The 16,380-nt window shown below is 44.6% G+C and overlaps 1 protein-coding gene across 5 annotated transcripts in view; it reads left to right on the forward strand.

Annotated features, from left to right (window-relative positions):
* KNTC1 (kinetochore associated 1) overlaps positions 1-16,380 on the forward strand; it is a 90,423-nt gene that overhangs the window by 62,468 nt on the left and 11,575 nt on the right. For all 5 annotated transcript variants that reach the window (XM_081842593.1, XM_081842594.1, XM_081842592.1 and 2 more), the window contains 11 exons: positions 830-939; positions 2,895-3,102; positions 3,826-3,915; positions 4,261-4,432; positions 6,963-7,021; positions 8,941-9,157; positions 10,499-10,572; positions 11,859-12,069; positions 12,777-12,886; positions 15,104-15,138; positions 15,636-15,714. In XM_081842593.1, the coding sequence (XP_081698719.1) occupies positions 830-939; positions 2,895-3,102; positions 3,826-3,915; positions 4,261-4,432; positions 6,963-7,021; positions 8,941-9,157; positions 10,499-10,572; positions 11,859-12,069; positions 12,777-12,886; positions 15,104-15,138; positions 15,636-15,714 (1,365 nt within the window). The remainder of the gene's footprint in view (positions 1-829; positions 940-2,894; positions 3,103-3,825; positions 3,916-4,260; positions 4,433-6,962; positions 7,022-8,940; positions 9,158-10,498; positions 10,573-11,858; positions 12,070-12,776; positions 12,887-15,103; positions 15,139-15,635; positions 15,715-16,380) is intronic.

Below are 16,380 nucleotides of genomic sequence, written 5' to 3' on the forward strand. Positions count from 1 at the left end.
CCCGTCGTTTGGTCCCAGCTCCTGCCCACCTAGCAGTTCGAAAGCACCCCTAAGTGCAAGTAGATAAATAGGTACCGCTTTATAGCGGGAAGGTAAACGTGTGCTGCGCTGGTGCTGGCTCACCAGCTGCAACTTCGTCACGCTGGCCACGTGACCCGGAAGTGTCTCCGGACAGCGCTGGCCCCCGGCCTCTTAAGTGAGATGGGCGCGCAACCCTAGAGTCGGACACGACTGGCCCGTACGGGCAGGGGTACCTTTACCTTTACCTTTACCTTTAGGATGATAAATATTCCTCCAAACCTTGCTGCTGCACATTTTCTGTTGAAGTTTGGTGACTTTTTGTAATCTGCTCATGATGTGAGTAAAATGAGTGACTGGACCACTTACTGCTGCACAAACACCAGAAACATGTAAGAACATTTACTTTACCCTTCAGTACACTTACTCTAGAGTTGTTTTGCTTAAGTCCTTGTCCATGCTCCAGAGTAAATGAGTTGCAGCATTTGCTGATGATACAATTTTAAATTGGAGAGATAGGGCCGCTTAGAACGGAGCCCCTACTTCCAGGTGCCAAATTTGACTAAAACCCACCTGATTACTAAGACACCCTCTGCCTAAAGGCATGTCCATAACAGCATTCCGCTCCAGACAAGGAAGCTTAGATCAATTCTTTGTGCCAAAAGAGAAGTGGATGTGTGAAGCTCAAACAAGTAGTGGAGAAGGAGCTGCTCCAGAGAAAGAACTTGAGGGGAGAGAGACATTCTGTTCTTCATCAGGCAATGGTGTTTCCACCACTTCCATTTTCTTAAATTTGGCATTTTGTTTATAGATCTCTTTCCAGGATTTATTTAGAATGCCCTCAGTAAGGAAGAAAGAGCTTCTAAGAACTTTGGTACAGCATCCAAATGTGGATACAGATCTCATACTAAAATACTGCAGGTACGAAAGCTAAATATCATTCTTGCTATAAAAACACCATTTTATTCCATAAACGTTTGTTAAAATAATTTAGAAATATCATTTGTAAACTGCTCTGAGGTATGTGTGTGTGTGTGTGTGTGTTTTACAATCAAGTGGTATATAAATTTTATGAAATAAAATAAATAAAATGTCTGCCTAATAGGCCCTCTGAACTGGGTTTTTTTAAAGAGATGTGTTCTGTAACACATCATTAGCGCAGTAATATTTCATGGTAGCTAAGGTTATCAATGGCTCCTGGCCAAGGTCGAAGGCAGTCATGCTTCTGAATACCAATTGCTGGATGCCACAGAAGGAGAGAGTGCTCAGATTTTCCTTCCCACAGGGGGCATCTGGTTGGCCACAGTGAGAACAGTATGCTGGACTAGATGGACCACTGTCCTGATTCATCTGGGCTATTCTTATGCTCTTGTGTATGTTCATTAGTGCTGGATTTATATTAGACTGTCCACATATCCTTCCATGTTACTACCTGCTCTGCAAAGCTTCCTCAGTGTCACTGTATTATTGTCATCTGGAGGGGCCACTCTTGCACTTTAGCACAACAAAAGCAGCACAACCCCCCCCCCCCATTAAAAAATGATTTGTTGTTAAAAAATAAAGACAGGATTTCAGCAGGAAGTTACAGGTCATGCAGTGATAAATGAAGCAATATGCCCACCCTGAAACTTTTGCAGGCGCAAAAGCTATTGAAAACGGAACTTCATTACTATCATATCCTTTCTCTGGAATTGCTGTACAGTCATACCTCGGGTTAGATGTGCTTCAGGTTGAGCGCTTTTGGGTTGTACTTCGCAGCAACCCGGAAGTAACGGAACGCGTTACTTTAGGGTTTTGCCGCTCGCGCATACGCAGACGGTCAAAAGGACGTCCCGCGCATGCGCGGAATTGACGAATCGCGACCCGCACAGACGCGGGTTACGTTCGCTTCAGGATGTGAACGGGGATCCGGATTGGATCCCATTTGTATCCAGAGGTACCACTGTAATCCTGCTTACAAATTAGATGTAGCCTTTTAACCATGAGTTGTATGATGATCTGATATCACCTGAGTTTCTCTTTCAGTTTGACTACTTCACCAGAAACATGATTAAAGTTAAAACAGACTAGTAATTTTTGAAAATGCAAAATTTGGACTGTGCCAATTCTCCATGAGACGCAAGTGGTGCTGTGGTCTAAACCACAGAGCCTAGGACTTGCTGATCAGAAGGTCGGCGGTTCGAATCCCCGTGACGGGGTGAGCTCCCGTTGCTCTGTCCCTGCTCCTGCCAACCTAGCAGTTCGAAAGCATGTCAAAGTGCAAGTAGATAAATAAGTATCGCTCCGGCGGGAAGGTAAACAGTGTTTCCGTGCGCTGCTCTGGTTCACCAGAAGCGGCTTAGTCATGCTGGCCACATGACCCGGAAGCTGTCTGCGGACAAACGCCGGCTCCCTCGGCCAGTAAAGCAAGATGAGCGCCGCAACCCCAGAGTCGGCTGTGCCTGGACTTATCAGTCAGGGGTCCCTTTACCTTTACCTAATTCTCCATATTAAATACATCTTTGATAAACATTTCTTTGTTCTGTATGCATTGCACTGGAAGTTAAGATTTAATTTATTAATTTTGGATGTGGTTAAATTAATTTGATTTATGTAAGCTGTTTGTGATTGGCTGTTATTTCTAACTTAATTATTTATATAAGTGAAATTTACTTTTTAATAATAAAGAAATAGAATTGTGTATAACTGCTCTGATACCAAATCATCATGAATGTACAATAGAAAAGATGTTTGGAGAGGCGCTCAGAAAAATATTCCCAACTCTTACTGTATTCAAAACATACTACCTGACTGAATCATTGGTTTTATGAATAAAGATACATATTTTTTGTTGTTGTATCCCTCCAGTTCCATGTGCTTTTTTCTTTTCTTTTCAGCACTTTCCAGTTGGATACTGATTCAGCTTTGCAGCTTTGCATTGAAACACACCTCCAGAATGCTAGCATGAGTCATGCTGAAGGGTATTTGGGGGGGCATTCTGGGAAGCAGACTCATGCATTGGTAGTGGCCAGAGCTGCAGAAACAATCCCTCTTCTGAAAAGCACTACTGACTTGGTTACAAGCCTCAGTGTAATGTTGCACAAGGTAAAACTTACAGGCTGTGTTTATCCCCCAAACCTAAATTCCACAATTTCTATTCCATTGTAAGGAATAGGGCAGTATTAATTAGAAGGATGGACTGATTAAGCCTAACAGTTTTTTGCAAATAATTTTTCATACTAATTAGAAGGAAGAGGCCGAAACTCTGTCTAGTTTCAACCCCACCGCTTTTAAGATGAGGCCACCCACAGACCAACCTGCTCTTAACTAGATTATGACAGCCCGCTAGACCCATCTGAGGAAAGTACCTCCAGAGCAACTAACTTTTATTTAATACTTCATTACAGAAGATAGATGCCCAACATTACAGTCTCCAAGAGTCACAAGTTGTCCTCAATTTGCTGTCCCTGCCACATGTGATCATTGCATGCACTTAATAGCTGCATGTGAATTTGACCTTGGAATGGTTAGTATTTAACTTTGTTCCATCTAAACCAGGGTTTGTATCTGGTTAGCAAACCCTGGTTATGAGAGAACCTGGTTATCACTATCCATGGTTAAGGTCAGCAGGGAAAGGGCAAGGGGGATTCATGTTTGTGACAGCAGAGTCACTGAGTGGAGGGAGCATGACCAAAGGCTGAGCTTTGTTTCTGTCTTCAGCAGCCTGACATGTATTTGTTTTTATGAGCTTTATCGTCTGGGATTTATCCATTCCTTTTGGTTTGTTCTGTGTTTTTGTTTCCTGTTTGCTTCTAATTCCTGGAACAGCTTGATCCATATGACTATGAAAGGATTGAAAGTCTTCTGACAATCACAGAAAAGGCTGGTGTGGAAGCAGCAGGCATCTCTCTGAATCAGGTAAGATAATGAACTGAGCCCATTGACTTACGGAATTGCAATCTGGCTTTTAAATGGGGGATCTGTTCGATGAACTATGGATTATTCTAACCCAGTGCTGCATATATAATCCATTTTGAAGAGAACCTCTAGAATCCCCTAGAAGTTTCAAGTAATGCTTGTTACCAGAAACAAGTAGTACTGCTAGTCCATTTGAAAAGTATGTACTTTACAGGCATTATTCTTAAATAATTTGTTAAGTAACGACATTTGTTCAGTCGCCCTGCCTGAATCTTATTCCAGAGTGTGTATATTTATCTTTTAAAAGCCAGCTCTGGAATGAGCATTTTGTCTTTGTCCCTCTAGGCCCTGAAGCTCATAAAACTCCTGAAATCCTATAAAAGAACTTCCACTCCTGGAGATCTGGAACATCAGTATGCCTTTGAACAGGCTATTCCTTTATCACCAGCTGCTCAAACCAGGCTGCCTTTCCACTTGATCTTCTTTAGAACATTGCAGTGTTTCTGGAAAATCATTTGTAAGTTTGCAAAAACAAACAAACAAAACCCAGCACTTTTTAAACCATAAATGAAAAAAGATGCATTTAAAGAATTTCCCCTGCTTTCTTCAGCTGAAAAAAGCTCCCAGAACAGCTGGCAGCAATCATTAACTTAAAAGTAGCTTGCCCTCAGCCTTACAGTCTTACATGACACAAGAGGAAAAGGGAGTAGGAAGGAATGTGGGGCCAAACCATGCCCAGGCCAACGGCCCCTCAGCCCCACCCACCCCATGCTACACCGCTGAGTGGTGGCAGGTGACTCCCTACTTAAGGGGACAGAGCCGCAGTGGGTGGAGGTAACAGGATGTCCCAGGAGGTGTGCTGTCTTCCAGGTGCAAAGATTTACTATGCAACAGAGGTTGCCATGTCTTATAAAACCCATTGACCACAACCCCTTCCTTCTGATTCATGTGGGTACAAACAATACTGACACACACAGCCTTTAATGTATAGAAAAGGACTCTGAGAATCTGAGCAGGAAGTTGAAGGGTCTTGGGGCATAGGTGGTTTTTTCATCACTCTTTCCTGTTGAAGGTCATGGCCCAGCAACAGAGAGGAAAACACTGGAAGTGAACTCAAGCACTCTGTGCATGGAACATAAGAAGAGCCTCCTGGATCAGGCCGCTGGTCCATCCAGTCCAACATCCTCTTCTCACTGTAGCAAACCCACAAGCAGGACCCCCCCCACAAGATCACTCTCCCTCCTCAGAGTTTCCAGCAACTGGTATTCAGAAGCATGACTGCGTCCAAGTGGGGAGGCAGAGCATGGCCCTCCTGGCTAATGGCCACTGATAGCCTTTTCAAGCCCTCGTGCTGGTGGTCCTCGTTGCCTCCTGTGGGAGCAAGTTTCATAGTTTCATATGCACTGCATGGAAAAGTCCAGAATTTTCAAACATTCAGCTTCATTTGAATGTTCACAAGTTCTAGTGTTATGAGAGAGGGAGAAAAACTTTTCTTTATCCACTTTCTCTGTGCCATGCATAATTTTATAACCTATAATGCTACTTCTTATTCTCCTTTTCTGTCAAGTCCCCAGTGCTGCAACCTTTCCTTATAGGAGAGTTGCTCCATCCCCTTGATAATTGTGGTTGCAATTTCCTGTACTTTTTCCAATTCTACTTTTTTAAGGTGAGGCATGCAGAACTGCACACAGTATGTTTGCAAGTCTTCTTTCTGGCAGGAAAGCAAGCTCCCTGCAGCAGCTCATTCTTAGGCTGATGGTAAAGGTACATTTGCAGGTGTGGACGAGAGGATATTTGATTGACAGGATTACTCCTCCCACTGACTCAGATAGGCAGAGTTCTTTGATGTGTTCTGTCTCTCCCCCCCCCGGGGGTACTCAGGTACACGGTACTGGCACTCTAGGGGGGTGGTTTAAAATGTGACACTTCTGTAACAATGGTGAGTACCAGCAGCTTTTTTTCTAGAAAAAAGCACTGCACTGGCAAGCCTATGGGGCCCTGCAAAAAGTTCCCCCAACTCCAGCGGGTGCAGAATGCCGCGGCGAGACTCCTTACGGGGTCCTCGCTGCGAGATCACATTCACCCGGTGCTATACCAGCTGCACTGGCTCCCGGTGGAGTACAGGATCAGGTTGAAGGTGCTGGTTTTAACCTTTAAAGCCCTATACGGCCTAGGACCCTCGTACCTACGGGACCACCTCTCCTGGTATGTCCCACAGAGGAACTTACGGTCTTCAAATAAAAACATCTTGAAGGTCCCGGGCCACAGAGAGGTTAGGCTGGCCTCAACTAGAGCCAGGGCTTTTTCGGCTGCGGCTCCAACCTGGTGGAACGCTCTGTCACAAGAGACTAGGGCTTGCGGGACTTGACATCTTTCCGCAGGGCCTGCAAGACGGAGCTGTTCTGCCAGGCCTTTGGTCGGGGTTCAGTCTGACTCCCTCTCCCCTTTCAGAAGAACTTGCTGAAAGTGGCCTCCCAATTTTTCTCACAGGCCCATATAAGTTCAGCACAAACAGTTGGGCCTGGTGAGCATTGAAGGTCCCCAACCCTAATCTGCGGGTTGCCATCCGATTGGATTTTATTCTGATCCTGATCTGATTTGAGGATGTATTTTAATTGATTGTCTGATCTTATGTTAATGTATTAAACATTTGATGTTAGCCGCTCTGAGCCCGGCTTCGGCTGGGGAGGGCGGGATATAAATAAAATTTATTATTATTATTATTATTATTATTATTATTATTATTATTATTATACTTTTTTGAATAATTGGCATGGCTCTGTGGTGCTGTGCCATAAAAATGTTAGTGTTGAGGGGTCATCCGTAGCTCTGCCAGTTGATCTGGAGGCAAGATTACTTCTCCCTCTGGTTGGGGAGACGAAACGTGTGAAAGAGCTCAGCCTGTCTGAGTCAGTGGGAAGTGGAGTCATCCCGTCAATTGAATATCCTTGAGTCTGCTTCTCAAACCTTCTCAAAATTCATGGTAAGAGCCATTTTCTGTTTTCTGATAGCATTTGGAAAATCATTTATGGCTTTTCTTTTTGTAGATCCAGAGCTCAGTGAGGAATCATTCCCAAAAATTCTCTTGATCTCCAAACTTTTGAAGGTAATGATGAGCATATTTTTGATCTTGTTTTAACTTGTGGAATTAGCTTGTTGCAAGATGAGATGAACGCAACACAAACTGAGGGGGCATCTTTCTAAAAGCAGATTAGGTAAATTCATGAAAGGCAGGCATATCTGGCTTGAGAGCAGTACATGTGAAAAGGATCTAGGAGTCTTGGTTGACCACAAACTTGACATGAGCCAACAGTGTGATGCGGCAGCTAAAAAAGCCAATGCAATTCTGGGCTGCATCAATAGGAGTATAGCATCTAGATCAAGGGAAGTAATAGTGCCACTGTATTCTGCTCTGGTCAGACCTCACCTGGAGTACTGTGTCCAGTTCTGGGCACCACAGTTCAAGAAGGACACTGACAAACTGGAACGTGTCCAGAGGAGGGCAACCAAAATGGTCAAAGGCCTGGAAACGATGCCTTATGAGGAACGGCTAAGGGAGCTGGGCATGTTTAGCCTGGAGAAGAGGAGGTTAAGGGGTGATATGATGGCCATGTTCAAATATATAAAAGGATGTCACATAGAGGAGGGAGAAAGGTTGTTTTCTGCTGCTCCAGAGAAGCGGACACGGAGCAATGGTTCCAAACTACAAGAAAGAAGATTCCACCTAAACATTAGGAAGAACTTCCTGACAGTAAGAGCTGTTTGACAGTGGAATTTGCTGCCAAGGAGTGTGGTGGAGTCTCCTTCTTTGGAGGTCTTTAAGCAGAGGCTTGACAACCATATGTCAGGAGTGCTCTGATGGTGTTTCCTGCTTGGCAGGGGGTTGGACTCGATGGCCCTTGTGGTCTCTTCCAACTCTATGATTCTATGACTATATTCCATTCTCCCTGTCCCCTTTTCTACTTCTCCCTCCCCCTGTCAGCTAGCATTTCACAGCTACTGAACACACCCAGTCCTCCTTTGGCTGTTTTGGTATTCCTCCATTTATCTACCTACCTACCTACTGCGAGTCTTGGGGACCCCCTCCAAATATGCAGATACCTCCCAAACTCTTACAAGCAGATGCTGGCTACAAATAATAAAAATAATTATCTCTCCCACCCTTCCTCCTAAAGGAGTCCAGGGTGGCAAACACACCAGCCTTAAAACAATACAACAAAAATAAAACATATCTAAGAACAATCACAAGATTACCAGGAATAGAAATCAAATGCCTAGGTAAATGGGAACATTTAAAAATTCATCTAAAAAGTTATAAAGAAGGGAGCACACAACAGGGAGGGCAGACCACAAACAGGGGACCACTGAGTGGACCCTCTCACAGGGTTAATGCCAACCAAGCAGCTCTTTTAATTGCCAAGGGAATAGTTTTGCTGCCTCTGTGTCCAGTTACAGCCTCCCCAGTCATGTGCACATAGTTAAGGTTGAAATGGCTCCTAAACCTGTGAAGCCAACAAGCGCTGCCTTTGAATTCCTTCACAGGTTGGTTGTGCATCCTGTGGAAGGTTTCAAGTCTGCAGAGGGTAAAAGCCTTTTGGCCATAGCAATCAACTCCTAGGGGCTGGAGTCCCTTCAGTTCCCCCCAATAAAATATTTGAGGGGGCTGCCAGGCCTTTGACCATTTTGGTTGCCCTCCTCTGGACACGTTCCAGTTTGTCAGTGTCCTTCTTGAACTGTGGTGCCCAGAACTGGACACAGTACTCCAGGTGGGGTCTGACCAGAGCAGAATACAGTGGCACTATTACTTCCCTTGATCTAGATGCAATACTCCTATTGATGCAGCCCAGAATTGCATTGGCTTTTTTAGCTGCCGCGTCACACTGTTGGCTCATGTAGTGTTGGAAATCTGAGCAAGGAAACCCCACACTTAAGCATTTTGTTGCGCATCCCACTTGTAATACCCTTAAGTTTGTTGGATAGAAAGATCTCACACTGCCCTGTCAGTTTTTGTGCTCTTTTTTCAAGGTTTCACTGGATACCCTCTACACATCTGCAGCTAACCACCTGTTTCAAGAAAAACTGAAGCCGAAAATGCTGGAACTGGCAAGAAGAGAATATTTGCTGACATCTAACAAGGAAATTGCCAAGACCATGCAGACCATTCAGTCTTACTTGTTGTCTATAGCTAATCCAGAATGGGCTACAGCGCTCGCCTACAAGATCTTGCAAGAACTTCCAGCAGGTTAGCGGGGAGTATAGTCTTTTTAAAAGGGCGTTTTGCACATCAGTTACAGTGGTACCTCGGGTTACAAACACTTCAGGTTACAGACTCCGCTAACCCAGAAGTAGTACCTTGGGTTAAGAACTTTGCCCCAGGATGAGATCAGAAATTGCACGCTGGCGGCAGCGGGAGGCCCCGTTAGCTAAAGTGGTACCTCAGGTTAAGAACGGACCTCAGGAACAAATTAAGTTCATAACCAGAGGTACCACTGTACTTGAATTGATGCCCAGATGGATAAAGGAAGCTGCCTTATTGTGGACCATATTAGTTGTCTAGCCTAGCATTGTCTACTCTGATAGCAGTTCTCCAGGATCCCAGGCAGATGAGGCTGTTTTGCTCTGCAAGAAGATGCTGGGGGTTGAAACTGGAACCTTCTACATGCAAAGGAGATGGTCTTCCTCTCAGATATGCCACTTCCCAATATGCCTTCTAGTTCTGATTTATTCAGAATGTGAAATGCACTCCGTATTTTCTTTAAGGGAGCCTGTTGATTATTTATGCACCGGCAGATGAGTGATTCCTACACTCCCGCCCCTTCGAACCCCCACCTGTTTGCCCTTCTTAAGTGAATATTGTTTCCTGAAAGTTCATGACACGCTTGCATGGCTCCAGTCCTTCCTCTTTTTGAACTGTGGGGACTCCATTGGTTGCTAAGGGTTGTATCCAATATGTTACTTAGTGGTACACTGTTTTCTGCTGGAAAAATGTTTCGCGCCTACTGAACTTTGTTGCACAACAGATTCCACAATCTGCTGTACGGTGGCACCTCGGGTTAAGAACTTAATTCGTTCTGGAGGTTTGTTCTTAACCTGAAACTGTTCTTAACCCGAAGCACCACTTTAGCTATTGGGGCCTCCTGCTGCTGCTGCACTGCCGGAGCATGATTTCTGTTCTCATCCTGAAGCAAAGTTCTTAACCCAAGGTAATATTTCTGGGTTAGCGGAGTCTGTAACCTGAAGCATGTGTAACCCGAGGTACCACTGTACAACTTTTGCAATGGATTCTTTGTTGCACAGCGTTAAAACTCGCTCGTCCACTTGAGCAAAAGCCTTTGCACTATTGGACAGAGAACAGGTCTTATACAGGAATATGGTGGAGCAGGCCAGGCCTCTTGTCTTGAGTGACTTCTTTATCTCATGGTCCCTTGTTACTTTCCACATTCCAGAGTTAAGCTTTGTCATTGCAACCAGACTTTTGCTGATGAATGCCAGCTCAAACAGTTTTGAGATCTAAGCAGGGAGGAAGGGGAAAGTGACTGAGAGAGTGCTTTAATGTCTTCTTTCTTTTCTTTTTTCCCTTCAGGATCCACCAAGGCCCAGACTTTGAAATTCTGTTGCAGTTTAGCTGAAACATGGCTGAAGAATACAAATGTGACGGTATTAACTCTTGCACCACAAGCCTGTTATCAATATTTAGAGAACAAGTTTGAATTACACACATGTGCGTGTATAAGTAAAATAACATGCCATTTCTCAGATTCTGCTCCACTGGTGAGACCAGGAAACAGAACCGGGGGCTGTGGCTATGCAGATAAGAGGAGGCTTGATTCCAAGTGGTTGGGGTCACTGGAGACAGGGAGTGCACTTTACTTTCTCTCCCCATTTGTTCCTATGGTCAGAAGTCGAGTACGGTACTGGTGGGTATTGGTGCCATAGGGCACAAACCCGTCCCTTCATTACTGACACTGAGTTGCCTTATCCACACTGGCAGGGACTTTGCAGAGATGTACAGTCTGTCTTCCAGTAGAGTATGCATGTGTTTCTTCACACAAATGCAGTGGTGCCTCGCAAGACGAAATTAATCCGTTCCGTGAGGCTCTTCGTATAGCGGTTTTTTCGTCTTGCGAAGCAAGCCCATTGACAGCTTAGCGGATTAGCGCTATTAGCTGTTTAGCGGCTTTTAGCAGATCAGCTGATAAGCGGCTTATCAGCGGATCAGCTGACAAGCGGCTTAGGGCTTAGGAAAAGGGGGAAAAAAGGGAAAACCCCCCGCAGGAACTCGCAAGACATTTTCGTCTTGCGAAGCAAGCCCATAGGGAAATTCGTTTTGCGAAGCGCCTCCAAAACGGAAAACCCTTTCGTCTAGCGGGTTTTCCGTCTTGTGAGGCGTTCGTCTTGCGGGGCACCACTGTGCTGCCTTTCATAATGACAGACAGTATGCTAGCTTTTTGGTTTGTTTGGTTGGTTTTTCCCCCCTTACAAAGCACATAAAGCTGTGTGCTGTACAACCATTTTTTAAGTATTATAATTTATTAAAATCTTCAATAAAAATGATATTAAAACAGAACATTTAGAAAGAACCCCACAGAGCAGCCCACACCACAGATGTGATACAAAGGAAAAAGGTGCCTGGAGGGGAAAGAGAGATGGAGAAAGTTCCAGGAGAAGAGAAGCCATGGGGTATTTTGGCCCAGCTGAGGCAGTGAAGTGGGTTTGTGCCTTCTTGCCTCTGCAGCATTCAGGGAGTTCAGGAAGAGAAGGACATATGTAATAACCTGAAATAAGCTGTCACAGTAAGATGCAAGCTTTGCACGCAGCAGTTGAACTTACAGGTTTTACTGGCAATCCATTCTTATTAGCTTATTGTTTTCGTTTTTCCATTTGTTTGTTGATGCAGCCTGTTAGCTCTGCTTGTAAATGAAATGTTCTGTCTTCCGATAAAGGATGACTCTCGTGAAAAGGCCCGAGTGCATCTGAAGAAGCTGCAGATGCAACGCCAGAGATCTGCTACTGAGGCTGTACTTGCAGAGCACAAGCTGCACTCTGAGAGCCATCAGAAGCTCATTGGAAAACCTGCAAATCTGGTTGTTTTGCTTTATCAGCACAGCAGCATATCCGAAAGATTTCAGAATCCATCTGGCAGAAATTACCCAGGTTAGGTCACACTTCTCTTGCCTTCTGTGAGAGCCCGCATTTGCCTGGGACCCTTATAAAAGCAGCGCTCCTGCGGACCAGACACTACTGTTCCCACTCTGCTACCAAAAAAGGATAGAGGCAACACAAGGATTCTCTGTTTGCACACCTTTCTTCACAATTAATTGGCTTGACTAAGGTCCTTTGTCAGAAAGGTGGCCTGTTAATATTTTCATTAATAAATAAAATAATAGTGTTTTGTTTGTAGCCACACCCCCCGACTAAAGCTTTTACTACTGGCTCCCTGACAAACTAGTGGTACCTGGGCAGAGCAATGGCTTAAAAACTGTGCCTGGAAACTTGACTCCCCCCCCCCCCGCCCCTTATTAAATTTCTATACTGCCCTGTGATCCAATAATACGTAACAGTAACAATACGTAACAGTAACAAACAAAAACAATAACTGCCCCCACCCAGTTTAAAAAGCCATAGACTGTTAAATCAGCCAAAGGCCTGGGAGAAGTCCTCAGCATCTTATCAGGCAAAGCATCTTCCTTGAAATATGGCTTGCCTGCAACTGCCAATGATCCTCTGCGATGCCTGTTCATAGGAAGGTGTAAGGCACATTCTCATTTTATTTATGTTGGGCACTGGTGCCTTCTGAACAGTGTGTATACAAGCTGGAATGAGGGTTTTGTCATAAAAATACTGTGTCTCTCTCTGTGTAGATATCCATGCAATGGCTAAAGAAATAGCTGAAATTAACAACTTGGATATGGAGAAAATACGGAATATGCTATTAGAAAAATGGCTATGTCCAAGTGTGCCACCAACAGACGTAAGTGTGCCCTTTAGAAAGAGGACTCAGTCATATTGTATCTCCTGTATTGGTAGCAATCTTCTTAAAGTGCATAGTGCACGTTCAACTACACTCGGCTTCCCCTTGTCTGTGTATAACGAAGCCTAAGAGGACATGATAACTTCCTCCCAAATTTCCCAGCGCTTCCACCTTGTTGATCAGTTCCTAACTCTTGGTGAGGACCAGATGTAAGATAGATGACCCCCGTGTAGCTTCTACCACCTTCCTTTTCTCTAAACTAAAAGCCCCCAGATGCTTTAGCCTTTCCTCACAGAGAAGTATGAATGGTGCCCAGATCAGTGTGAATGCCATTTTTTGCATTTTTTCCTAGTTTTTAATTATCTTTTTTAAAAAATTAAAAAATCAGTTGATATGTTCACACCAACACCCTTGGAAAGGGCTCAGTCTTACAAATTACTTGTTGTATTACTGGACCAGTGAGGTGGAGAGATGGGGACAAGGGGCACACACTGCAACTAGATTCTTAGAAACTGCCTAGATCTCATAAAATCATAGAATCTTAAAGTTGGGAGGGACCCAAAGGTCATCTAGTCCAACCCCCTGCAGTGTAGAAATCTTAGCTAAAGCATCCATGACAGTTGGACAGTATTCCAGGTGTGGTCTCACCAAGGCAGAATACAGTAGGACTATTACTTCCCTTGATCTGGACTTCTCTTGATGCTGCCTAGAATAGCGCTAGCTTCCCCCCCTGCTGCATCACACTGTTGACTCATGTTAAGCTTGTGGTCCACCCAGACCCCTAGATCCTCTTCACATGCACTGCTAGTAAGCTAGGTGTCCCCCATCTTATATTTGTGCATCTGGTTCTTCCTGCCAGAGTGTAGAACCTTACATTTGTCCCTGTTGAAATTCATTTTGTTAGCTTGGACACAGTTCTCCAATCTGTTAAGGTCATTTTGAATTCTGATTCTGTCTTCTGCAGCATTAGCTACCCCTCTGTTTGGTGTCATCTACAAATTTGATAAGCACCCCCTCCGTTCCATCATCTAAGTCATTTATAAAGATGTTGAACGACAATGGGCACAGGAGTTTGTTCGTTTAAAGTTTTATAAATCTCCTTTTAGGATACCTATCCTCACATGGCAGCTTCCATACAGTATTAAAATACAGAAACCCAAATATTACAAACTCCTTAAACCATATTTAAAAGAAAACCAGAAACCAGCACAATAGCATTTAAGAGCCAACCTAGCAGTTCGAAAGCACATCAAAGTGCAAGTAGATAAATAGGTACCGCTCCGGTGGGAAGGTAAACGGCATTTCCGTGCGCTGCTCTGGTTCGCCAGAAGCGGCTTAGTCATGCTGGCCACATGACCCGGAAGCTGTACGCCAGCTCCCTCGGCCAATAAAGCGAGATGAGCGCCACAACCCCAGAGTCAGCCACGACTGGACCTAATGGTCAGGGGTCCCTTTACCTTTACCTTTAAGCTTTAAAAACCACATAGTCAATTATATTCAGCTGCAAGCCCTTTGAGTAAACTGCCCAGGTGTGGTCATGATGTCTTTGAGCTGTGCAAAATGCAAGACATTTGGATTGGAATACTCCTGAGTAACTGTACACACTTTCCAGGATTATTTGGAAGTTTCCTCTTTCTTTGGTGGAGAGAGCCACAGCTCAGTGGTAGAGTGTCTGCTTTGTAAGCAGAGGTTCTAGGTAGGCCTGGGAAGACTTTATTCTTGAAAGCCTGGCGAGCAGCAGCCAGACAGTAGACAAGACCAGGGGTCTGACTCAGGAAACATAGAAACATAGAAAGTCACCTTTGAGGATTAGGATGTCAAGATTTGGGATTCTCTGTTCTTAGATCAGTTCCAGAGTTCTGTGTTCAGGAGAGTAATCTGCAAATCACAACCCAGTCGTAGCCGTGCCAATTTCTAGTTTTAACACAACACAGTCAGTTGGGGAATAATCTGCATCTGCAAGTGTAAATGTATGTTTGGGGTGGGATATACTCAGCTCAAATGCACACAGCATTTGGAAGTTGCCAGAAAGGCAGAGCCCCAGTTAAAATGCAGCAAAATATCTCACCTGCTAAGCAGGTTCTCTTCCCCACCCCCATGGTGCAGTAAACTATTGGGCTTTGGCCTGACCGAACATCTCAGTTTTGTCACTGAAAGCTAGTTTTCCAAAACCACCCTCTTCTACTTTCCATTTACTTTCCCATATCTTTTTAAAAGGTTTTTGAAAATATCCAAGATGAAGACTTTAAGAGGTAGGACTTTGTTCTGATGCAACCCTCTGATTGGTTGGTTGGTTGGTTGGTTGGTTGGTTGGTTGGTTGGTTCATTCTACCTTGGGCTTCAGGCTTGGGGGAGCCCTTGGGGAATATATCCTAATGTGAGTAGGGGCTTGCCAAGGAAGTGTAACCCCCACTCACTGGACCTCTTGTTCTGTGCCCAATCTGCACAACTTCCCAGAGGGAGTTTCTGCTATGTCTCCCTCACTCTTGTATGTTGGAGGGGGCAGGTGAACAGCAAGGAAATGGATCTGCAGGACCAGGAGGCCTCAGAGGTTGGGGGTGGGCCCTCTGTAGTGCTGTGGGCTTCAGCAAGCACCCCTGGCACTGACTACAGTTTTCTTTTAAAGACTTGTTCTTCAGTAAGTTATTGATTTCATCATGTACGATGGAATTAAAATGTCAGCTTTACACACAGTGAAACAAACCACTTTAGTGCAATCTGGAGTTCCCATTAATTTTTTTTTTTCCAGAGTTCTCTATCTCTTACAGCATGGCCCAGTGGATAACCACTTGAGAATCCTTTATGAATGTACAGTATCCACAACTTCAGTAAGTTATTTGTGTGTGTATTATAGATGTATTATAGATGATGGGGGGGGTGGCACTGGAGTCCCAAGTCTGAGCTAGAATTTGAACACAGTGGCCAGGATCCAAAGAACTATTGTTAAGCACATCTATGGCCTAAAATAATTCATGACTTCCTCTCTCAGAACCTACAGAACCTGCTACCCCTTGTCATAACACTTATCTGCTCTTGAAACCTCCTTCAAAAAAGGTTTGCCATGCAGCATGGCAGGCTGTTGTTTGAGAAACATAATCCCTAAATCCCCTTCAGTGCATGGAATTAAAACTATTCTTGGCCCATAACTACTGGATTCTAGCTTTGAAATATATCTTCAGCTAGAGCATCAGAAGAGACTGCCGGATCAAGCCAATGGCCCATCAAGCCTAGCAACCTGTTCTCAAATTTGCCAAGCAGATTCCTGTGGGAAACCTGCAAGCAGAACCTGAACACAAGAGCGCTCGCCTCCAGTAACTTGCAAAGAAAGAATATAGACTGCTGCCTTTTACCTGGTCATACTCAGCTCTGACTGGCAGGAGCTTTCAGGGACTGAGCCCAGGACCTTAAGTTTACAAAGCCAAGGATGGGGAATCCAGCCCTTCAGCTCACATTACCCCTGACCGTTGGCAGGGCTGACTGGGGCAAATAGAAGT

This window comes from Podarcis erhardii, assembly GCF_964252035.2.
Source record: "Podarcis erhardii genome assembly, chromosome: 15".
In the NCBI taxonomy this organism is placed as follows: Eukaryota; Metazoa; Chordata; class Lepidosauria; order Squamata; family Lacertidae; genus Podarcis; species Podarcis erhardii.